Source organism: Panthera uncia (assembly GCF_023721935.1).
Source record: "Panthera uncia isolate 11264 chromosome B3 unlocalized genomic scaffold, Puncia_PCG_1.0 HiC_scaffold_1, whole genome shotgun sequence".
NCBI classification, from domain to species: Eukaryota; Metazoa; Chordata; class Mammalia; order Carnivora; family Felidae; genus Panthera; species Panthera uncia.
In genome coordinates this window covers 14,580,371-14,605,998 of record NW_026057582.1, presented here as the reverse complement: position 1 = coordinate 14,605,998, position 25,628 = coordinate 14,580,371, and the positions used below count along the sequence as shown (strand labels likewise).

At 36.6% G+C, this 25,628-nt stretch overlaps 1 protein-coding gene across 3 annotated transcripts in view; it reads right to left on the bottom strand.

Moving 5' to 3' along the window:
• EML5 (EMAP like 5) overlaps positions 1-25,628 on the bottom strand; it is a 181,368-nt gene that overhangs the window by 86,359 nt on the left and 69,381 nt on the right. For all 3 annotated transcript variants that reach the window (XM_049612358.1, XM_049612360.1, XM_049612359.1), the window contains 7 exons: positions 18,943-19,110; positions 18,197-18,303; positions 14,901-15,019; positions 13,429-13,615; positions 7,562-7,667; positions 5,927-6,020; positions 4,882-4,982 (listed from right to left, as the gene is read on the bottom strand). In XM_049612358.1, coding sequence (XP_049468315.1) covers positions 4,882-4,982; positions 5,927-6,020; positions 7,562-7,667; positions 13,429-13,615; positions 14,901-15,019; positions 18,197-18,303; positions 18,943-19,110 — 882 coding nt within the window. The remainder of the gene's footprint in view (positions 1-4,881; positions 4,983-5,926; positions 6,021-7,561; positions 7,668-13,428; positions 13,616-14,900; positions 15,020-18,196; positions 18,304-18,942; positions 19,111-25,628) is intronic.

Sequence of the window (25,628 nt, the reverse complement as noted above, 5' to 3'; positions counted from 1 at the left end):
ACGTTTATTTATTTTTGAGAGAGAGACAGACAGAACATGAGAGGGGGAGGGGCAGAGAGTGAGGGAGACACAGAATTCGAAACGGGCTCTAGGACCTGAGCTGTCAGCACAGAGCCCGACACGGGGCTCGAACTCACAAACCACAAGATCATGACCTGAGCCTAAGTTGGATGCTTTAACTGATTCAGTCATCCGGGCACCCCAAAATGTTTACTTTTGAGAGTGAGAGTGTATGTGCACACATGTGGGGTAGGGGCAGAGAGAGAAGGAGAGAGAATCCAAAGCAGGCTCAGCACAGAGCCTGACATGGGGCTCGATGTCATGCACTGTGAGATCATGACCTGAGCCAAAATCAAGAGTCAGATACTTAACCAACTGAGCCACCCAGGGGCATGCGTCATGATTTTCTTAACATTTTATTTGCTCCAATTCACTTTGTTGTAAAATTATGCTACATAATATACTTTATAAAATATGTGTTAATTGATGGTTTATGTCACTGGTAAAGCTTTGGGTCAATAGTAGGCTATTAGAAGTATTTGGGGAGTCAAATATTATATGCAGGGTCAGCACCCTAACCTCCCATGCTATTCAAGAGTCAACTATATTCCTTTGCAACTTGCTTTTATCACCAACAATCTGTACTGGAGTTTTATATATGTTGATTTGTACATCTAGAAAATGCATTTTTGTAACCCTGTAAGCATTCCATTATATGAACATAACCGTCCATCCATTTTCCTATTAATGGGCACTTGAGTTGCTTCCAAGCCTTTGCTATTGAAAACAACACTGCTTTGAACATTCTTGTAAAGGCCTCTTCTATGCAAGTACAAGAGATTCTCTAGGAATGCCCAGGAATGACCACAGGGTATTCACAAAAGGGAAAGCATATAAATGAGAGGTATCATCTGTTGCCAAACTATTTTACAAAGTTGAGGCACTAATTTACACCCCCATTAATAGTGAAAGGAGTTCTTGTTGCTTCCCACCTTTCAGGAATATTTGGTATTGTTAGACTGGGGGATATGAAATACCAACTGAATTTTACTATGGTTTTAATGTGCATTTCTCTGATTATTTTTTATCATATTTTCCTATTTTTTATTGGCCATTCATTACCTATTGATATCTTTTGCCCAATTTTTTTCCCAATTGAACTTATTCATTCATTCAGGAAATATATATGCCAGGCACTATTCAAGGCACTGGGGGTAAAGTCATGAACAAAAGAGACAACAAAACTCCCTGTTCTCATGGAGTTTCCTGGTGAGACAGTCAATAAATATAACAAATAAGCAAAATGTGCAGTATGTTAACAGATGATGATGGGTGCTATGTAGAAAATGTGAGCATAAACGGGAGATAAGAAATGGGAGAGGCCCGTTTTAAGTAGGGTGGTTAAGAAAGGCCTCACTGGGAAGGTAGAAGTTGAATGAAGGAGGTAGCAAGAGCAAGCCATGCAAGAAGAGGGTTTAAGGCAGAGGGATCACCAAGGGCCCAATGCAGGAATGTGACAAGAACCTTCAAGGAACAGCTATAGAGGTCAGTATGGTGTCGCAAAGAAAATAAGGGAGGAAGTAATGGGAGATGGGGTCATAGAGGTCAAAGGCAGCATTACAGGCCATTGTAAGGATTTAAATTTTACTCTACATGAGATGGAAAATGGTTAGTGGAATGAAATCTGGCATATCATGTATTAATAGGTTCATTCTGATTTCTGGGTTGAGAGTAAATCAGAGAACAGCAAGGAAGAAAGGAGTTAGATGTCTATTTCAATCATCTGGGCAAATGATAAAGGTGGCATGGACCAGGGCGGTTGGATGGAAGATGATGAAAAGTGGTCATACTCCATATGGGGTGCCTGGGTGGCTCAGTCAGTTACGTGTCCGACCTCGACTCAGGTCACCATCTCACGATTCAAGAGCTTGAGCCCCTCATCCGGCTCTGTGCTGACAGCTAGGATCCTGGAGCCTGTTTCAGATTCTGTGTCTCCCTCTCTCTCTCTCTGCCCTTCTCCCTGGCCCATGCTCGCTCTCTCTCTCTCTCTCTCTCTCTCTCAAAAATAAACATTAAAAACAATTTTTAAAGATAATAAAAAATAATTTTTTAAAAAGTGGGCATATTCCAAATGTATTCAGAAGACTGACTTTTCTTAACACAGCAGTCAGAGTTGTTAGTGAACTTGTAAGAATAATTAAGTGGACTCATGAGGGGGAAAAATAGGTCAGAATTCCCTCAAGGGAAAGAAGAAGATAAATTGCAAAGTAAACATTTAAACAAGGGTCTAAAGGTGTTAAAGTACATAGATAAGAAGAGAAATTGATTAGCAACTCAAGGGTCGAGTTGAAGGAAGGTTTTTGTTTGGTTTTATTTAAGATAGAAAAATAACCCCACATTTGTATGCCAAAGAGAAAGAGTAAGAGGGAAAAGTGAGGATGGGGGAGAGAAAGGGAAGAAGGGCTGCAGTGATGTCCTTGAGTGGGCGAGAAGAGAAAGGATCTAGTATACAAGGGAAGGGACTGGCTTTCAGGAGAGCACAGACTGTCATCTGGAGCAGGAGAGGCAAACTACAGGCTGTGGGCGAAACCCTGGCACCACCTGTTTTTGTACGGGGCCCACTGGAACAGGTTAGCACTGGGAGCTACACAGGCCATGCTTATTTCCTTCTCTGCTCCCAGAAACTGCCTCCCCAACTTTTGGCTGCCAGCTAGTAGTTTCCCAAGGTCTAAGCTTGTTACCATTGACAAGTTGAGGACTTTGCTAATGGCAACTGGCTAATGGCACCTAGCAGTGGAATTCCGTCTAGGAGCTGCCTCAACTCTAGCTAGCTCCTCAAGGTGAGAAGGTAGGGCTTTCCAGAAGGAGAACACACTAGGACCTATGTGTCACTGGGGAGGAATAAGACTGACCATGGTTCCCCCAGCCCAAACTGCCAGGCCCTTTCACTACAGCAAGTTGATCTTGGAGAGAATAACTCCAGTTAATGGCAACCGGGTATAAAATAGGGTAGGAGTTTTCACTCTTGTTCTGTAAGTACTTATATAATATTCTTGATTTTGTCCCTGGGCCTAGAAAGTCTAAAATATTTGCTATTTCTCCATTTACAGAAATAGTCTGCCACTCCTGGTTTAGATAATAATCAACTGGGTTTTCTGACAGGCACAGCATAACATATTCCTATTGTACCAGGTCATCATTGCACTCAAAAAACTCTTGGTGGCTCCCTGCCCCTACCAACCATGAAACAGAGCTCAAATTCCTTCGAGGACAGATTAATAATTCATAAGTTGAAATTCTCAAAGCCTAGATCTGAGACAGGAGGTCAGAGCTCCCTTTTAGACTCAGGCCTACGCCATGCCATGACCACTTAATTTACATAAAGCTATGCATTTAGAGGATTAGCACTTACTCCAATGAATAAAGTGGTTACTTATTTCTCACTTGGCTAGTGAACTCCATGGATCAGAACCCCAAAAGTGAGGAAAGCTGGAAGGCACATCAAAGTTTTAACATTTACCCATATGGTTCAGTTTCAGGTCTACTATATGACTAATGAAACTTAAGGAAAAAGTTATTCAATTGTAAATCTCTTCATTCCAAAACTATTTACTTTAAGTCTCTTTTTTTTTTAATTTTTTTTTTTTAATGTTTATTTATTTCTGAGACAGAGAGAGACAGAGCATGAGTGGGGAAGGGGCAGAGAGAGGGGGACACAGAATCTGAAGCAGGCTCCAGGCTCTGAGCTATCAGCACAGAGCCCGACACGGGGCTCGAACTCACAGACTGCGAGATCATGACCTGAGCCGAAGCCGGATGCTCAACCGACTGAGCCACCCAGGTGCCCCTTTAAGTCTCTTATTTCAAAGAAATTTACAAAGGTTTTTGGTTTTTTCCAAGACAGAAATAATAAGTACTACTTGTTTGGTATTTGCAATTCCAAGTAAATAAGATACTCTAAAATTTTGTTTAAATATATAGGAATGAAAATGTGAAAATACTTCTTTTTACTATGTAAATGTATATACACCATGATCTGATGAGTTTGTGATAAAGTAGAAAATCCAAGTCTAAAAACTAATTCACGTTCTATGTAGTTTACAATTTGAAAGTAACCTGAACTTGGGAAATGTCTTCACTAAGACTGTTCTTTTCTTAGATAGGTTTTATTTCTATTATTCACGTATTTTATCTGTAAGGTTTAAGTGGGCTGAGACTTAGATATCAAACTGGTGGAATTTATAAGTATACTACTTATACTACTAGTTTATTTAGAAAGGAGACATTTTTTATTTTAAAATGCAAACTTATTTCACAGCTGCTAATCTACAGTTACAAATGACTCAAGCAATACGATTTTCCGCTTCTGTATCATTTTATAGCATATAAAGAATTTTTACAAAATTTTTCATTTTCAGTTTATACTAAAAAATATGTGTTTAGCAGAAGAAAGGAGTTTGGACATCACTTGATTCATCTCATAAGTTAAACCCTTTTGAAAATATGAATACTACATCAATGTAGTCAATAAATACAATAAAAACAATCTTCTATTTGTTTATAATATATCAAGACAATTGTGAATCACTTAAAAAAACATTTTGGATAATTTTAGATTTTCATAAAAGATTCAAGGGTAACAGAATTCTTGAGTTTAACATCTTACATACTATAGACTGTCTGTCAAAACTAAGAAACCAACATGTTTAATGCATTTCTATTAACTGAACTCCAGACCTCATTCAGATTTCACCTGTTTATCCATTAATATCTCCTTTCTGTTCCAGGGTCCAATCTCAGATACTGCATTGTACTTAGCTAAATCACTTTTAAAAGTAATAATTTCTTGTTTCAAAGGAGTAAAAAGAAGAACTTCCTTACCTGCTCTACGCCAAAACTTCACGTGTTTAATTCCAGCTGTAATTAACTTATCAGGCACGTAGGGGTTCATCTTTACAACAAAAATCTTATCTTTACTTCCTCTGAAAAAAACAAAACAATGTTTTAACTCTGAAGATAAATCTTTCCTATAATAATCTTTTGCCTAATCCATACCCTACCTTGATTACTCCATTACTGAACCTTTGACCCACTTATCTCTCAGGTTTGGGCTATATAATCATGAATTTGCACATTTGCTATTCTGTCATAATTTTAATTTCTTAACTCTTCTCAATGGAATTTTAAGAGATAGGAGCAGTGTGAAGAGAACTTTTGAATAGCACTTACTATAGTACTGTGCATAGGGAACTGTGGCATGAATCAGTTAAAGAAAAAACTTTTATAATACTTTGTTATAGTTTAACATAGCCATTCCAAACACAAAGTTCCTCTTAAACTATTTTTTATTTGGCCATTATCTATGTGCTGAAAGAAGCATTTAACTGTATTTTTAAAGTGCTTTAATGTCTCATTTTAAGGAGTAAGACATTAAAAAAATAATCTCTGACACTGTTGACTATTTCCTCCTTTAAAGCAATTGTTAATATTTTTTATTATAAAATACACACTCATAGTAGAAAATTTAGAAAATGGAAAATGTAACAGAAAATAAAAATAATCTCTAGCTTCTTTATGATACAGATGTGTATGTTTCATCCTTCAAATATATGCTATGAGCATTTCCAATGGCTATATAATAGTTTATCATACAACAGAATTCACTCTACCTATAAATGCAGAGTTTTAGATAATAGCTACTTCCAATGTCTTACTACAGTTACAGTAAAAGTAGGTACACAAGGGATAAACCTACAAATGAATCCTTAATTTGCCTTTTTACCATGATTATACTATTTATTCAATGGTAAGAAAGATGGTAGCAATTAAAAAAAGGTTACATGTTTGATTTCAAAACTGTTTTAATTAAAAAAATTTTTAAGTGATTTCAGTACTTTGCCAATGTGATATCAAGTTTTTCCCCCACCTTGCTACTGAAAGTTTCTCTCCTTTCTTCCAGTCCCACAGCACAATAGTGTGGCTATCATCTATTCCAACTGAAGCCAAACGTTTCCCATCCGCTATAAAAATGAATCAGAGAGACACTGGCCATTAACATTCAGAAGATAAAAAACATTCAGTACATGTTCTGAAACCACAGTACTATATTTAAAATTTTATAAAATGATGTTAAATGTTAGGCATGCATATATATAGCTATAAAATAACCAGAATTTGTAAGCAAGGAAAGAGTAATTTCTCAATGCATTTAAACATTGTTATTTTTCTCTGGCCTCATTTCCAGGTTAGGATGGGGAGGAGGTAGATAAGTGGAAAAAAGAGATTTTAAGTGAAAAGAAAAAATTAAGAAAGAAGGAAAGATTTACTTCAATTAAATTTACTGTAAGAACTCTATTGTGATATAACAACTCCTAGGGATTATGAAAATTAACTGAATGAAAAAGATGTAGGTTACAACCTCGTACTGTCATTAATATGACTGTTTGTAGTGAAGGTCAATTATATTAGTTGTTACTATTATCAAACAAGTAATGAATGTATTACACAAATGACTGAACTAAGTCAGTCGTGCTGACAGGTGTGCACATGTTTATAGGCTGCAAAGGCCCAAACTACAATTAAACATTTACCACCCTGCCACTTTTTGCAAACCTCAATTAGTTTGTTATCACTACCTGTGAAATTTCTCTTGTTGACTCCCTTGTTTGCCATTAATCTTCTTGTTTCTTGACATTCAGCATGTCCCTAAAGGCATATTTACACTTCCCCCCAATAATTCACTCTCATTTCAGTTGGAGCAGCAGAAGGCACAAATTTGCCGTTTCTTGAAATAAAATCCTCTATTAATGGTATTTCTCCACTCTCCCCAATCCACATCCTAGCTTTCATTATAGATCTACATGCAGTTGTTAAAGTGTAAAATATAAAGCAAAGAGCTAAAATGGTCTCAAATTATTCTTATAAGATAGCCTGGAATTATCACTTTGTAGAAATGCTAGAAAACAAGTATCTCAGTATTCACCTCTTTCTTTCTTAGCTTTCACCCTAAACATTTTCAGTTTACTCTGTGACTAAAAAATATTAAGTGAGACTGGGGTTTTCCCAAAGCAAGAGGTACATAGAATGAGCAGTAATTCAGATGGTTTTAGATGTTATACAAACATTTTCTGTTTTAACAGAAACATATTTATATTAATGGGTATTAAAAATAACACGCGTTAAATTATAAGCTAGCCCGCAAACCCACACTCTCTGCCCTGACTGGTTAGGACAATAGTATGTACATTTGAAAACAACTGTGTAGGGGCGTCTGGGTGGTTCAGTTGGTTAAGCGTCCGACTTTGGCTCAGGTCATGATCTCGCGGTTCATGGGTTCGAGCCCTGCTGACAGCTCGGATCCTGGAGCCTGCTTCGGATTCTGTCTCTCCCTCTCTCTCTCTGCCCATCCCTGCTTGTGCTGTCTCTCAAAAATAAATAAATGTTAAAACAACTGTGTAGGTCATAGCTATATGACAGGTTTAAGCAACACTGATTTCAACTATAATGCTATATATCACCTCTGCATTTTAACCATTCTTACTGAGAGAGAAAACAGCCTTACCTGAGAAATCAACAGCACAGACACCATATTGGTGGCAGCCCTTTAATACTGACAATGGTTTAATGGTCTCTGTATCCCATATGTGAATTGAGGGATCCCTACCTACCTACAATAGAAAGAATTATAAAAGTCATACAATTAAATTTTTTATTTTCATATGTATTAAAAGGAAATAAAATGGGATTTTACAGTCTTATTTGTTATGGGCATTTATCAAATAAAAAATATAAAGCAGATTGTATATGTGACTGACATTTCTTTCTTACATTTGTTAAAATGCTAATGAGGCTAAGCTCAGTGTTTCTAGGACTGTTCTGTGTGACTCACAAATCTTATCCTATACTTCATCAATAAAGATAATTCTCACTGAGCACCTATAGTTAGCTGTATTGCCATGCTAGAACAACGAGCACTAAGACATTCAGGTAAATTTTGCAAACTCAATAGGAAAACAAGACATTTTCAGTTAAATCAGAATATCTGGTAACAGATGCTTAATGAAGAGGAAAGGCTGTAAAGAAATGGAAGGGAGGATACGTGACCTGGCCTTCAGAAAGTGCACTCTCAGATAAAAAGAGAAGAAAGCAAGTACATTCTAGGCTAGGATAATGCTATAAACAAAGATACAGAGGTACTTAAACAAGTACTTAAAACAAAGTACTTAAACAAAGTACTAAGCAGTTAAGACTCTGAATAGATGCTATCACTTAGGTTTTTACTTGGTTTAGATGTTCACTGATGCACAGGTAAACTATCAATTTGTAATTATTCTCTTAGACTCAAGTGATCACTTTTAACTACAAGGATAAAGAGCTAGAATAGCTTTGCCTGTAAAGGCAACTCCTGAAATAAAGGATATAGCTGCCAATTATTATTAATTTTGAGACTGATTTTATATAAAGACATAACAAATAACAAGACTGCCATCAGCCAATATTTCACTGAAGTTTTTCAGCCAAACATTCCCACGGACCATTAAGTCTTCTGTTTAACTTCCATAGAGTTTGACACTTTTGATAATTTCACAGTAGCACTGTCTCCTGGTTCTTTGATCTCCTGGACTCTTACTAATGAGTTTCCTTCACAATTTCATTACCTGTCCCTTAAATATAAACTCCCCCAAAATTCTGTCTTTAATATTCCAGTCTTTTCATTCTACATTTTTGCCTTGGGGTATCTCACTTTCAGTTTCAATGGTTAAATCAACAAATGACTCCCGAATTCTACTTTCTAATATTAAACTCTTCTTCTGAATTTAAGACTTACATTTCCAATTGCCTATTGGACATCTCACATGGAAATGATGATGATGATGATGGCAAAGGCTAACATTTACTGAGAACTGACTTATGTCCTAGAAACTGTTCTAAACGCTTTACAAGGATGGACTCATGTAACAATCAGCAATTCTAAGAGATAGGCAATGACAATATCCTTATTTTAAAACATATAGAGACTAAGGCACAGAGAAGCTAGGTTATTTTCCCACAGCTAATAGGTGGAGAAGCTTGAACAACACCATGTTCAGTGCTAGCGAAGATAAAAGAGTGAGTGCTATTAGGGAACGTGTGGGGCATGGCAGTCAGGGATGAGAGGAGAGGTTAGGCAAGGTTTCAGATGTTACCTAAGTTTTAAAAGGAATAAGAATTAGATGAAGTTGGAGGACTGAACAGAAATGGAGGGTAAGAATTTTCCAGAGGAGGCAACTAAGTAAAAGATGTGAAGCAGTATTATACATAGACAAATTCTAAATAGCTCAAAAGACAGGAGCGTAGTTTACCAGGAAATAATTGGTAAGAGATAAAAAGAGGAGTCTGGGGGCGCCTGGGTGGCTCAGTTGGTTAAGCATCTGACTTCAGCTCAGGTCATGATTTCACGGTTCATGAGTTTGAGCCCTACATCTGGCTCTGTACTGACAGCTCAGAGCCTGGATCCTGCTTCGGATTCTGTGACTCCCCCTCTCTCTGCACTGCCTCCCCCTGCCTCTCTCTCATTCTCTCTTTCTCAAAAATAAACATTAAAGAAAAAAAAAAAAAAGAGGAGTCTGGAGTTGGCCTAGGTTAAATATCTTGAGCTGCATGCTAATGAACTTACACATTAGCTTAAAAGCTACTGATAAACACAGAAGAAAAGAAAGATTATTAGTGGATTGAGAAAATGGTTAGGGGGAAAAATCTGAAGATGTAAAACTAGTTGGTTGGTTATAACAACAGATTAGCAAAGAATGGCCAGCAGAGATAAGGTAAAATACAAAAACAAAACAACAAGGCACAGATGTAGTCATGGTAGAGAACTAAGCTATATTCAGGGTAAATCTTGGATGCAGCTCTGGGACTGACTGGCTCTGTTGGGTGAAGAGAACAAGTCAGATTCTCGGGCTTAGGCAACCAGGCTAATTTAACGTCATGTTCTAAGTAGGAAATACCAGGATAAGCAGGTTTGAAAGGAAAGCTGAATCTCATTTATCTCCATTTTGGACACGCTGAATCTGAGGTACCCACAAGATATCTAAATGAGTGTGTTTTAGGTAAATTTTTAGTGAATTGTATATTCATCCAACTCATATTAGATTGTGAGCTCTTGACAGTGGCAGCCGCTGAATTATCTTCATGTTTCCCCAAGACATTTAATGCTTTCAAATAAGAAGCACTCAACAGATTTGAATTAAAATTTTCAAATTAGGGTATAGTCAACATATTCACGTTGTCAGGTAATGTTCTTTCAGTTTCTTTCACCTCCAATTACAATCACAGTTCATGACAAAGGAGCATTATTTGTACTCTACTCCAACAAAACAAAACACCATTTAGATTTGTCATCTAAATTTCAAAGCCCTCAGATAAAACACTTCAGAAATACTTTTACTTTTGATATTTTTTTTCATTTTTAACAATTTTAAGAAACATTTAATTTATTTTAAAAGTCTGTAATTATAGAAATGAGACTGGCTGGTTGAAACGTAATACAGGAAAGAAGCGGAAAGCACTGGGAGAAATAGGGAAGGCAGTGTAAGCCTGTGCCTTGGGAGAAAGGATTGGACTCTGCAATGCCTAAAGCAGAGTACTGTTGTTCAAGTGAAGCCAGAAGCAAAAGACCTATGGCTTGATGGTGAAGGAAACCAGAATATATCACCCCAAAATATGCCTCTTTGACACAGAAGTTATTTTCAGCTGAGGGCAATAAAGGAAGAGCCTCCCCAAACTCCACCTCCTTTTCTGCATAAATGCGATATATATATATACACATATTTGTATACCTATAATAATTATACATATATGTGTGTGTATATATATATATGTGTGTGTGTGCGTGTATGTGTGTGTGTGTGTATATGTGTATGTGTATATATATATATATATATATATATACACACACAATTTTTTCAACTATATTGAGATACATTTGACATTACACAACCGGTTGATTATGTAAGTTCTCCCTTTACTGGAGACAGACTCAGCCCAGAGACAGCACAAGAGGAATCCAAAGAAACCTTACTCCAGGAGTTTCATCCTAGATATACCTTCCCACAGCCTGTGGCCCTTAGAAGCCTAAAACTGCTTTCCTTTGTCCTGTCATTTCTTTAAGAACCTGCTGTTTTCTATACAAGGTGGAAATATAAGCCATCATTCTGAGTTACTTTGGTTTAGATTTCTCCAACGTGATATGCACTACACCTGTTAATAAACTTTTGTTCTTCTTTTTTACATTGATTTTTTTGTTAAAGAGCCCCAGCTGAAAATCTAGGACGTCTAGACCTAAAATTGTGCCTCCCCTACAGTAGGTATCCAGGGATGTCCGGTGGGCATAATGACTTTTAATTTAATCTAACTTGAATTCTCTCCAATCCCAGAATCATGGTAGCAAATGACCAGTTTTTATACAGCTTTCATTACAGTACTGCCAGAACAACTTAACACTGAAACTCCTTGCCAAATGCAATGGGTAAATAATTGTGCTTTAAGAGGAATCTTTTACATAAACTAAAGGTAAAGATAAACAGTGCCCCTGAGGACCTCACCAATCCTTCTAATTAGTTCTTCATCATGCCCCTAAGATTTGAATACTTCAGGCTACTCAGTTTTTTAAATAAGCTGTGTTTTGTGGGATTTTTGGCCCACTTTTCCAAATAACATACTTGGAATACTTTCTCCAACCTCCCCTGTCAGGTAAACTGCTCAGTGCAAATGTCATCATCTCCATGAAGGTTTCCCTGATTCTATTAGGCACAATTAATCAGTCCTTTGTTACACTGCAAAAGGAATTTATGCATATCTCCTCATTAGTGGTTCTCAGCAGGGGTCCATCTTTGCCTCCCAGGAAACATCTGACATTGTGGAGACATTTTTGGTTACCACAATTGGGTGGGTGGTGTTAATAGACATCTAGTGAGTAGAGGCCAGGGATGCTGCTAAACATCCTGCAATACATAGGATTACACCGTACGCAACAATGCAACTATTCTCACAACAAAGAATTAGCTGGCCCAAAATGTCAATAGTGTCAAGGTTAAGAAACCCTGCTTTATTTACACTTTATAACCTTGTATCACGACTTTTCTTGCATGTATGCCTTCCCCCTCAGAATATGAATGTTTACCACGGCAAGACCATGCCTTATTTATCCTTATATTCCCAGCACCGCACATTTCCTGGTACACAGCATGTGCTCTATGAATGTTTTTGAAGAAATGGAAGAAAGGAGGGAGGAAAAAGGAAGGAAAGACTGAGCAAGAGGGAGGCACAAACGAAGGGAAGGAAGACGGGGGAAAGAAGAAAGGAAGAGTGTTCTCTGCTTTCAGGAAAGCTCTACAGAGTGATGCAAGTTGCTGACCCCCACACCTCAATGTATCCTAGAAGGTATATTTACACACAGTTTAAAAAGCCAGACAGACTAAGGGACCTTTAAGCTTTACCATTTATTAGCTCTAAGATCTTTCAGAAAATTATTTAATTTCTTCAAACCTAAACTTCTTCATTTGTAAATGGAAATGGTTTCTCTGTAAAACAGGTGACAAGAGTGAAATAGGGTTGATCTCTGAACAACGTGGGGGTTCAGGTGTCAATCCCTGCACAGTCCAAAATCCACGTATAACTTTTGACTCTCAAAAAACTTAACTGTTGACCAGAAAGAAGCCTTATTGACAACACAGTCAGTTAACAGGTAGTTTTATAAGTTACATGTGTTATGTACTATATTCTTAGGACAAAGCAAGCTGGAGAAAAAATGTTAAGAAAATCATAAGGAAAACACGTTTATAGTACTGTGAAAAATCTACACGTAAGTGTTGTTCAAGGGTCAACCGTATATACTAAGAAACTAGTAAGGTGTTTACATATAGAAAGAATGTATAAACATCACCCTTTTCCTCCTTCTCTAAGAATACCCACATAGAAAAATATCAGTCAAAACTTTTCTCAGTCTTCTATTTCAACATTTCTGCTTTGTACTTTGGTAAACCTGAATGGTTACTATCATGGTTGTAAAACAAAAATGTAGTCATCCTGTTTGTCACAGAACATTTGTTAATTTCATTATTTTAAGATAACTCAACTTAAAGAAACCAGATTTCTAGTCTTTATGTTGCTATGTTTACTCTACTAATTAAAAAATATATATCCGGACAGGAGGATGACAAGCCAAAACTTTTAGTTCCAAATAAAAAAAGAAAAAATCAAAACAATAAAAATCTAAGGAAAACAGTAGGAAAAAATTGGGGGTAAATTTTATTTGTAAAGAATTCTTTATTCTTCATTTCCTAGAATACAAAAGAAATTTTTTTTAAAAAGTGGACTAACCTAACTGTAAACCCAAACAAAGGTCTAACGTATCTGGCCTATTGCCATGTAGTCTTTCAAAGGCCTTACCTGGCCTGTTGCCACATAGTCTTTCAAAGGATGAAGAGCCAGGCAAAGAATATCATCATCATGACCCAGGTAAAAGCGCTGTGTGTTCTGTTGCCGATTATAAATGACACCCACTGCTGCGACATGGTACACAATCTCACCAATTTGAGTATAAAAAAGGTTACTTCGACAGTCATAACCTCTGTAACTGAATATAGAAAACATATCACATAAAATTAACATTAGACTTATATCTGGTCAATATGGACTATACAGAGGAGAAATAGGTACCTTTTAGGTCAATTTCCAGTTTTACAAGATACTACACAACTAAAACAAAATACAAGCATCTCAAATTCCATAAACGTTTATGAACTGTTCTGATTACAAATAGCTAAATCCAAGATATAATACTGAATGAAAAGGAAAGGTGCAGAAAAGTATATATAGTATACTACTATTTGCATGATACTAAATTTGTGTACCATTAAACAAAAGTTGTTACTTTTTTATGAGTGAAAGGGAAGAAAATGCCCTTGGAAGGTGAAAAATGATGGCTGGAAGGGCAGAGCCGGGAAGATTTTCTTTTTTGTTTTTGTTTTTTTGAATATCTAATTGGTTTTATTAAAAGATTCATGACTCAGTATCCCACCTAGCAAGTAGAGGGGAGCTCCCTGAGAAAAGGATTTTCAAAATGTACCCTTCTGTATACATTGTTGAATCATGAGTATACCCCAAAAATGTTCCAACAACAATTCTAAAATATTATACACATCCAGAAAAAATAGCTGAATCTTTTTTAAATAGTCAATATAATTCCATTTATAGCAACCCTTCTTTTGTGCTTCAAAGAAACTCAATATATAATATATAACTACAAAGAAATACTGCCTATTTTAACACCAGAGATACAATATTCTTACTAAATGAATCCTTTTTCAAATTCCTGAAAGCATTATCAGTCAGGTAAGAAAATGATTACTGGGTAGCAGAGAAGGGAAGGACTGAATGGAGAGTCTGTTGTTTCAGGATGAAATATGACACTTGTATTGCCAGATGTTCTAAGAAAATTCAGAAACTTTATCTTATTGAAATTAAAATACAAGGGCCAAATGCAGGCCAAAAAAAAAGGGGGGTACAATATAATTCCAAATCAGAAATATTTAGGAGAAATGATAATCTCTTACATTTTACTTATTTTCATTTGTTTAAAGAACTCCATTTCTATAAATGTAATACTAAACTTTAATAAGACAAATTTATTTTCAACACTTAAGCACTTATATAGTGCTCATCATGCACCAGACAATATTCTAAGTCACCAAAAACACTGGCTTATTTACTCCTCATCAGAATCCTATGAAGTAGGTACTGTTACCTTCACTTTACAGATGGGAAAGGCACAGAAAGGTTGAGTGACTTGCTCAAAGTCACAAAGCTACTAAATGTGAACCAATATGTAAACACACAAATGAATAATAGTTGTTTCATACCCATGAACAAAGTGCAGTCGGAGGCTATTTCCTGGAGCCCGCTCTCTTCTTTTAGAAGTACTGCCTTTTTGTCTCTCCTTGTACTGTTCTTTAAGCTGAGGTAGATCTTCTTTGTAAACCTTTAAATAACGTACAGAAGTAAAAATAATCTTAGAATACAAATTAATAAAGGTGTTCACAGGTTCCTAATGTAACTTTCAGACATTGTTGTTACTAACGCTTAGTAAAGCTTTAACACTTAAATAAGAAGGCATTTTATGAAATTTTCTTCCTTGGAAACAACAAATTTCCATTTTCTGTGTATCGCACTGACAAATACATATTTAGTGTTCCATGAGATTATTATTATTATTTTTATCCTCAAGTTAGTTAACATACAGTGTAGTCTTGGCTTCAGGAGCAGAACTCATTGTTTCATCTCTTACATATGACACCAGTGCTCATCCTGAAAAGTCCCCTCCTTAATGCCCGTCACTCATTTAACCCAACCCCTTACTAACCCCCCTATCAATCCTCAGTTTGTTCTCTGTATTTAAGAGTCTCTTATGGTTTGTCTCCCTCTGTTTTTATCTTATTTTTCCTTCCCTTCCCCAACGTGCATCTGTTAAGTTTCTCAAATTCCACATGAGCGAAATCATATATCTTTCTCTGACTTATTTCGCTTAGCATAATATCCTCCAGTTTCATCCCGGTTGTTGCAAATGGCAAGATTTCATCCTTTTTCTTTGCTGAGTAGTATTCCATTGCATGTATGTATGTATGTATGTATGTATGTGTGTGTGTGTGTGTGTGTATATATATATATATACATATATATATGCATATAATTCTTGAATTCTTAATTCATTCATTAGTTGATGGACATTTGGGCTCTTTCCACAATTTGGCTATTGTTGATAGTGCTGCTGTAAACATTGGAGTGTACGTGCTCCTTTGAATCAGCATTTTTATGTCCTTTAGATAAATTCCTAGTAGTGCAATTGCTGGGTCGTAGGGTAGTTCTATTTTTAATTATTTGAGGAACCTCCCACTGTTTTCCAGAGTGGCTGCACCAGTTTACATTCCCGCCAACAGTGCAATAGGGTTCCCCTTTCTCCACATCCTCGCCAACATCTGTTTCCTGAGTTGTTAATTTTAGCTATTCTGACTGGTGTGAGGTGGTATCTCCTTGTGGTTTTGATTTGTATTTCAACATGATGAGCAATATTGAGCATTTTTTCATGTGTCTGTTTGCCATTTGGATGTCTTCTTTGGAAAAGTGTCTGTTTATGTCTTTTGCCTGTTTCTTCACTGGATTATTTGTTTTTTTTGGGGGGTGCTGAGTTTGGTAAGTACTTGGATACTAACCCTTTATCCAACAAGTCATTTACAAGTATCTTCTCCCATTCCACTGGTTGCCTTTCAGCTTTTTTTTTTTTAATGTTTATTTATTTTTTGAGAGAGAGAGTGAGAGAGAGTGTGAGCCAAGGAGGGGCGGAAAGAGAGGGAGACACAGAATCTGAAGCAGGCTCAGTCTCCAAGCTGTCAGTACAGAGCCCGACATGGGGCTCAAACCCACCAACCATGAGATCATGACCTGAGCCAAAGTCAGATGCTTACCTGACTGAGCCATCCAAGTGCCCCTGCCTTTCAGCTTTGTTGACTGTTTCCTTCACTGTGTAGAAGCTTTCTTATCTTGATGAGGTCCCAAAGTTCATTTTTGCTTTCATTTCCCTTGCCTCCAGAGACATGTCAAGTAAGAAGTTACTGTGGCTGAGGTCAAAGAGGTTGCTGCCTTTTTTCTCCTCTAGGATTTTGATGTCTTTCCTGTCTTACATTTAGGTTTTTCAAACATTTTCAATTTATTTTCATGTATGATGCAAGAAAGAGGTCCAGGTTCATTCTTCTACATGTTGCTGTCCAGTTCTCCCAGCACCATTTGTTAAAGAGACTATCTTTTTTCCACTGGATATTCTTTCCCACTTTGACAAAGATTATTTGGCCATATATTTGTGGGTCCATTTCTGGGTTCTCTATTCCATTTATCTATTTGTCTCTTTTTGTGATAATACCATACTGTCTTGATGATTACAGCTTTGAAATATAGGTTAAAGTCCAGGATTGTGATAGCTCCAGCTTTGGTTTTCTTTTTCAAGATTGCTTTGGCTATTTGGGGTTTTCTGCGGTTCCATACAAATTTTAGGATTGTTTGTTCTAGCTCTGTAAAGAATGCTGGTGCTATTTTGATAGGGACTGCATTGAATATGTAGATTGGTTTAGGTAGTATTGACATTTTAACAACATTTGTTCTTCCAATCCATAAGCATGGAATGTTTTCCATTTCTTTGTGTCTTCTTCAATTTCTGTCATAAGCTTTCTATAGATTTCAGTGTGTACAGATTTTTTACCTCTTTGGTTACGTTTATTCCTAGGTATTTTATGGGTTTTGGTGCAATTGTAAATGGTATCTTTTCCTTGATATCTCTATTGCCTCATTATTGGTATATAGAAATGCAACCAACTTCTATACACTATTTTTTGGTGGAGTCTTTTGGGCTTTCTATGTAGTGTATATTGTCAGCTGCAAAAAGTGAAACTTGGACTTCTTTGCCAATTTGGATGCCTTTTATTTCGTTTTGTCGTCTGATTGCTGAGGCTACGACTTCCAATACTATACTGAACAACAGTGGTGAGAGTGAACATCTCTGTCATGTTCCTGATCTCAGGGGGAAAGCTCTCAGTTCTTCCCCATTGAAGATGATACTAGCTGGGATGAAATTATTTTTTTAACAATGTCTCATTTTTCTTAATGTTTACTTATTTTGAGAGAATGTGTGTGCACACATGTGCATGAGCACACAGGTCGGGGAGGAGCAGAAAGAGAGGGAGACAGAGAATCCCAAGCAGGCTCTGTGCTGCCAGCACAGAGTCCAATGAGGAGCTCGATCCCACAAACAGTGAGATCATGAACTGAGTCGAAATCGAGTCGGACATTTAACAGACTGAGCCACCCAGGCACCCCAAAATTCTAATGCTTCATAAGAAAATATTTTAAAGAAGATAAATGGAACTTTACTGCGACAAAAAGCTATAGGCAAACAGAATTACAGGCATACTTAATATATCAAGCACTTATCATAAAAGAACATTTTACACAAGTGTACTTTAACTCTTAAAGGAGAAAAACTGCAATAGAAAAACATATCTTGGAAAATTAAAAACCACAAAAGATAACAATAAATCAATAAACAACAGGGAGCAAGATAAAAAAGAAACTAGAGTTTTTCAGAAAAAAATCACATGATAATAAAAATTACCTGCCGACGGTAGGTAAGCTGTGTCTCTTGTTCAATTTCAGAATCCAGTTCTGGAACATCAGACAGATCTGAATCTGATTCATCACTATTAGAGTCAGCCAGACTTTCTGTAATTTTTAAAAATGAAACACTACTTGTTTAAAGAACATTCATTTTCAAAACAGCACTGTAAAATTAATATTTAGAGCTGCCTGTGCCAACTGACATGGTGACAAGCCATAAAACAATCACATGACATGATCTATTCAAGAAACACAGATGTCAGTAAATGGTATCACAGATCACCTTCCCCTCCACCTCACCATAAACTCAACAGCTACTTTAAATGCCTTTACTGGTGCCACAACAACTGCTGCATCGAACTTGAATGTTGGGCAAATGTAAGTGAATATGACCTATAATTAACATGAAAAATATCTAGAAAATACTATATGCAACAAATGAATTAACACTAGATAATCATGTTCATATATAACTATATATGAAACCTAGATATCTATCTCCCCAAGAATGCACTGAATGTTTGTTTCGATAATGTAACTTATTTCACTCATCCGTCCATGGATTAAAACACACTCAAAAGTACTTTGTATTCCATGCTGATAATCTGACTGGAAACACATACAGCTAGGATTTTAACATTTCCACTAACAAAAAACTATACTGTTAACTTACTAAGACTAATGACATTTCAACAGTAAAATCACTACTTTAGGGTTACTGTTCGGGCAGTGTATACTACTCACCTTGGGGTGCTATGTGAAGAGCATCTTTTAGTTTTCTTTCAGGAATAAATTTCCACTGGAAGACAGAGTGATCTGCTCCACCAATAGAAATAACCCACTGATAGTCATGTGACCACCTGATATTAGTTACATGAGCCGAATGGCCAATATATTTTTTAAACTTGGCTCCTAAAACAAAAAAAATATGCCTTTAAATTGATAAACAAACGCCAACACACACACAAAAATACCACTTCAAACCACAATTTCTATACCTGAACCAATACATTCTCCTTCCAATATCTTAACTAGGATCAAAGAGTAAAAATATTAATTCAAAAGTTTATTGAATTAAATCAATGAGTCTACATGAAGGGATGTAAGTCTTTGCTCTACTGATTCACAATGGAATTTGGTAGGAACACCAAGGGTTGTGAGGCATTTTCTTACTGCTCAAAGAAAAGCCTGCAGCCACAAAGGCATCAACTGATTCCACATCACAAAATTTGAATGTTATGACCTGAACCCTTTGGTTTTTAAGTGAAATTCAACTAGCCTACTCCACCCCCATCCCTCCTAGTCCTAGCAATCAGAGGATCCTTCTAAAACTTAAGCCATCAACAAAATACAACAACATACAGAAAGGAATATACAGCATGACCAAATGGGATGTATGCCAGGAATGCAATGTTGGTTCAACATTCAAAAATCAATACAATACCCCATATTAATAAAAATAAAATATGCCCAGTTGTCCCAAAAACTATCCTTTATAGTAATTCCTTAAACCTATGTTTTCTATAATGTTCTTCAACCTAAGCTTGTCTAATGTTTCTTCATGATTAGATTCAGATGATGTGTTTTTTTTGGCATAAGTGACGTATCCTTTTGGATACATCATTTCCAGGGGCAAAGTTCTATCATTAGGGATGTTAGGCTGTATCATTTGGTTAAGGTATTATACACCAGATTTCTCTAACTGTAAAGGAACTGTCTAACTTTGTGGTTAATTTTTATTATTTTTAAGTTTATTTATTTTGAGAGAGCACATGCATGAGTAGTGGAGGGGAAGAGAGAAGGAGAGGCAGAATCCCATCCAGGTTCCATCCTGCCAGCGCAGAGTCTGACACAGGTCTCGAACTCATGAACTGAGAGATCATGACCTGAGCCAAGATCACCAGACAGACACTTACTAAGCTGTGCAGAAGCCCCTGTAGGCGATTTTTTAAAAATAATGTGTGCGATTATAAGAACCGCTTTTGTGTTTCTAAGTTCAAAAAACATTCTCTACATCCTGCTTAAACCTAATATTTGGCAAAATATACACATCCCTATTAGAGAGTACATTGGACACAATAATGTTTGGCTTCATTTTGACAATGTTTAAAAAAAATTTTTTTTGAGAGAGTATGCACAAGTGTGCGTGTGTGAGACAGAGACAGAGAGAGAGAGAGAGAGAGAGAGAGAGAGAGAGAGAGAATGAATTTCCCAATCAGGCTCCAAGCTCAGTGGAAAGCTTGATGCAGGGCTAGATCCCACAACATGAGTTCATGACCTGACCCGAAATCAAGAGTTGGAAGCTTAACCAACTGAGCTACCAGGTGCCCCAATGTTTTAAAATTTTTAAATTAAGTTATAGAAGGCCTGTATGTCAGGATGGCAAAGCTCCATCAATTAAAATCTGGAGATGAACTTTTACCTTGGCTATGAATTTAGGGATAGCATCTTAATGAAAGCATAAAAGATTTGACCAAGACTCATCTAAAATTACAATTTACTGCTGCTTAATAGCAATGCTGTTAAATTTTAGGAACCAATTTTTTTTATGTAGCTAAATACAAATCAGTAACTTTCTAGATAGGTAACCTGCCACAGTTCACCCAGGAAAGTCCAATACGGTAAGATTTAGTCCCATCTCTCTCATATGAGAATGCATAATTTAATCATTGAGAGGACTTTGGCTATTACTTTCTTTGATGGGGTCCTTTAAGTACTCTTAGCCACCAGAGTCTTAAAAAGTAAAGCCAGAAGGGTGTCTGGGTGGCTCAGTCATTAAGTGTTTGACTCTTGATCTCAGTTCACGTCATGATCTCATGGTTCATGAGATCAAGCCCTGTGTCAGGCTCTGTATTGACAGCACGGAGCCTGCTTGGGATTCTTTCTTTCTCCCCCTCTCTCTTTGCCTCTTCTCTGCTCACTCTCTCTCAAAAAGAAAAAAATATATATATTAAAAGAGAAAGTAAAGCCAGAGATTCCAGCAAACAAAATTCTGAGCTTTTTTAAAATTTTTTTTAAACGTTTATTTATTTTTGAGACAGAGAGAGACAAAGCATGAACAGGGGAGGGTCAGAGAGAGGGAGACACAGAATCTGAAACAGGCTCAGGCTCTGAGCTGTCAGCACAGAGCCCGACGCGGGGCTCGAACTCACGGACCGCGAGATCATGACCTGAGCCGAAGTCAGCCACTTAACCGGCTGAGCCACCCAGGCGCCCCCAAAATTCTGAGTTTTTAAGATGTACTAATATTGTCATATTTAGGCATATGAGGAAGTTATATGAGCATGTATTCTAATTAACTGCAATGGGCAATAGCCCCAAGAGAGTTGTAAATAACTCTCTAAGTTATAGATAATCCTCTGAGTCCCTTCCAAATTGTATCCTACAACTACTCAAAGATCAATCTCTCTGGAAGAAAGAACCATGGCAGCTTAACAAACAAGTTATAGAATAAGTCTAAGGGAAGCTAGTTATTTATAATTAAATGGACAGTATTAATAACTATTTAATAATCAGCACTGCTTATTTAACTATGAGAAACAGGTATCTTAAAAGTGAACCTCAATGTGCCACCTTTCACAAAGTGACTCTGACTCACTAAAACCAACAGTATCATCCTACATGTTTCCAGAATTCCCTGTGATTACCCTGTGTAATTATACTTCCAACACTGAAATGTAATAATCTATTTACTTGCTAATTCTTCTAATAAACTATAAGCTCTCTGAGGACAGGGATAGCATCTTGTTTATATTCCCCTAGTGCCTGGAACACAAGAAATATTCATTAACTATTTGAAGAAAAAGAAAGAAAAACAAAGATCACATTTCCCTTTACTATGTCTGTACACTTGAGTTAGAATACTAGGTTATAGAAGAGGGAAGAATATTGAAGGAAATCAGAGGGCATGAACATGACTCCAACCCTTACAAAAGGGGACAAAACGCGATGTAAAGAATATTAGAAATTGAAATAAAAAGACTACAGCTTGCTAAAGAGTCTGCTTGACTACTTAATAGCACAGGAGCTTGAGCACATCACGTAACCTCTCTTGGACTCCATTTCCATTCTAGTAGAAGTTAGATTATAAACTCTCAAAGTTCCATCACTATGAAAACCCTGGCCTAAGACAAGAAATGACAGAAGAATAGGTAAGGCCTAAATAGTATGTCATCAATTAGAATGTTTCAGAGAAAAGATTTTTTAATTTTTTTTTTTAACATTTATTCATTTTTGAGACAGAGACAGAGCATGAACGGGGGAAGGTCAGAGAGAGAGGGAGACACAGAATCCGAAACAGGCTCCAGGCTCTGAGCTGTCAGCACAGAGCCCGACGCGGGGCTCGAACTCACAGACTGCGAGATCGTGACCTGAGCTGAAGTTGGACGCTTAACTGACTGAGCCACCCAGGCGCCCCTCAGAGAAAAGATTTATGGGAACAAGATAGAATGGTCATAGGAACTTCCTGATTTAAAGGAGAAGGGGAAGACAATTCTTGATGAGGCTAAAGCAATATACTGAAAAATTTTTTTGGTGATCCCATTTCTTTTCTAGTTGTTTTAAAGTATATTTTAGTATAAAATCAATATGAGCTAATCCCTTCAATAAATGGTAGCAATATGACAAAAGATATTTTCCTATTTAACTATGTTTTAATGACCTTAACACTTTTTTTTATAAAATATGACACTATCTATCTGATCCTAGTGTAGTATTATTTTAATACACAAAACAGAACTATTCATCAAAAAAAAAAGAGACAGATTTGACTACGTTGCAATTAAGAACTGGTCAACAAAAGGCACAATAATAGTAATTATTGTAATTGTTATAAAAGTAAGTAAAAAACTGGAAAAACACATTTGCAACCCATAAAAATTACAAATCATTTGTATTTAGAGTATAAAATAACTTAATAAAAAAAACAACTCCATAGAAAAATAGGCAAAAGATATTAAGCCCATGTTTGACAGAAAAGGAAATGCAGAAAACCAAAAACAATGAGGAAATGATCCATCTCACTAGATAAATGAAAATTAAGACCACAATGAGACACCATTTAAACTAATTAGACTTACACAAATTAAAAAGTGTAGCAATGCCAAGTGTTGAAAAGGATGTGGATCAACAGGGTTTTAAAAATGGTATAACCACTTTGGAAAACAATTTGGCATTTTCTTATAAATTCTCTATGACCCAGCAATTTCACTCCTAAGTATACATCTTTGAGAAACTTGCATATAATAGCAAAAACTGGAAATTACTCAAATGTCCACCACAGAAGAATAAATGCATGAAATGTATCTTTTTTTTAATATATGAAATTTATTGTCAAATTGGTTTCCATACAATACCCAGTGCTCATCCCAAAAGATGCCCTCTTCAATGCCCATCACCTACCCTCCCCCCCTTCTTTTTTTTGAGAGAGAACAAACACAAGCAGGGAAGAGGGGGAGGGAGAGAGAATCTTAAGCAGGCTCTATGTTCAGTGTGGAGCCCAACACGGGGCTTGATTCCACAACAATCATGACCTGAGCCAAAATCAAGAGTCAGATGTTCTGTCCCCTCTCTCTGCCCCACCCCTACCTGCGTTCTCTCAAAAATAAACATTAAAAAAAAAAAGAATGTAAAACTTCATAACTAATCTAAAAGAGAATTTTTCTAGTAATACTAACTTTATGTAAGTATATAAATTCAATAAACGCAGAATCTTAAAATATTTCTACTAATTCATTAAAGATGCAGTAGTTATGTGGCACCTGGGTGGCTCAGTCAGTTGAGCATCAGATTCTTGATTTCAGCTCAAGTCATGATCCCAGGGTCATGGGATCCAGCCCCAAGTTGGGCTCAGCACTGAGCATGGAGCCTGTTTGGGATTCTCTCTCTCTCCCTCTGCCCCTCGCCCCAAATCACGCTCTTTGTCTTCCTCTAAAAATAATATATATATTTTTAAAAAGATGCAGCAGTTATATCCTATCTTCTGTTCCCCCAATTACTTACCCAGTCTCAAGCTAACTCACAAGTGCCTAGAAATAAAAACCTTTACCATAAAATAAATTTCTAATAAAAATATCACAAAAAGAAAAATAAGGAAAACAATTTATATTCTTGAAGCAGTGACTAAATAAGACTAATTTTTCTAAGACTTCAGTAAAATATTCCCAAAATTCAGAATACTATACATTTTAAAAATGAAATAACTGTGCAACAGAAATATCCTTCCCTGTTACAAAAGATAAAAACTGTCAATAAATCCAATTCACTTGACTAAGAAAGCTCAGAAAATTATTTTTGTTTTTGCATAGGGTCAGTATACGAAACAGTGTGCAGAATCAATGTCTAAGATTAAGACCATCATGATTAATCTTACTGAATCCACACACCTTCTAACTAAGCAAGTTTCATCTTGAGTCATAATAAAATCTTTAAAAAAAATTTTTTTTTAACGTTTATTTATTTTTGAGACAGAGAGAGACAGAGCATGAATGGGGGAGGGTCAGAGAGAGAGGGAGACACAGAATCTGAAACAGGTTCCAGGCTCTGAGCGGTCAGCACAGAGTCCGACGCGGGGCTCAAATTCACAGACCACGAGATCATGACCTGAGCCGAAGTCGGACCCCTAACCGACTGAGCCACCCAGGCGCCCCCATAATAAAATCTTTTGCGCCACTGACTCTCATGTCCTGGCTACGTGGTGGGATCCAGAAACAGGATACTTTAATTACTAGAGATTTAGCTAGGCTTTATTAACACACTTAGCATTACTTACGGATGATGCAGTTTCAGCTAGGAAGTTGAAATCCTGCAAGTAGGAATCGACAACACCCGAGGTGGCAAGATCTGGAATTTACCATTTTAGTGTAAAGGCACAACAGAAACGCTAGCATAGAATTCTAGGAAAATTGGGCCCTTAAGTTCAACATAAACTACCTATTTTTTTTTCAAGTTTTTAATCGAATTCTAGTTAATTAACATATATGGTAAAATTGGTTTCAGGTGTAGAATTTAGTGATTCATCACTTACATATAACACCTGTGCTCATCACAAGTGCCCTCCTTAATAGCCATCACTCATTTGGCCCACCCCCCATTCCTACCTCCCTTCATCAAACCTGTTTCTTCTCCATAATTAAGAGTCTCTTATGGGTTCCTTCTCTATATTTTTTATCCTTCCCATATATTCATCTGTTTTATTTCTTAAATTCCACATACAAGTGAAATTATATAGTATTTGTCTTTCTCTGACTGACTTATGTTACTGAGCTTAATAAACTCTAGTTCCATCTACGTCATTGCAAATGGCAAGATTTCATTCTTTTTGATGGCTGAGTAACATTCCACTGTATATATATTCCCACATTTTCTGTATCCATTCAACCGTCAACGGACTTTTGGGCTCTTTCCATAGTTCGGCTATTGTTGACAATGCT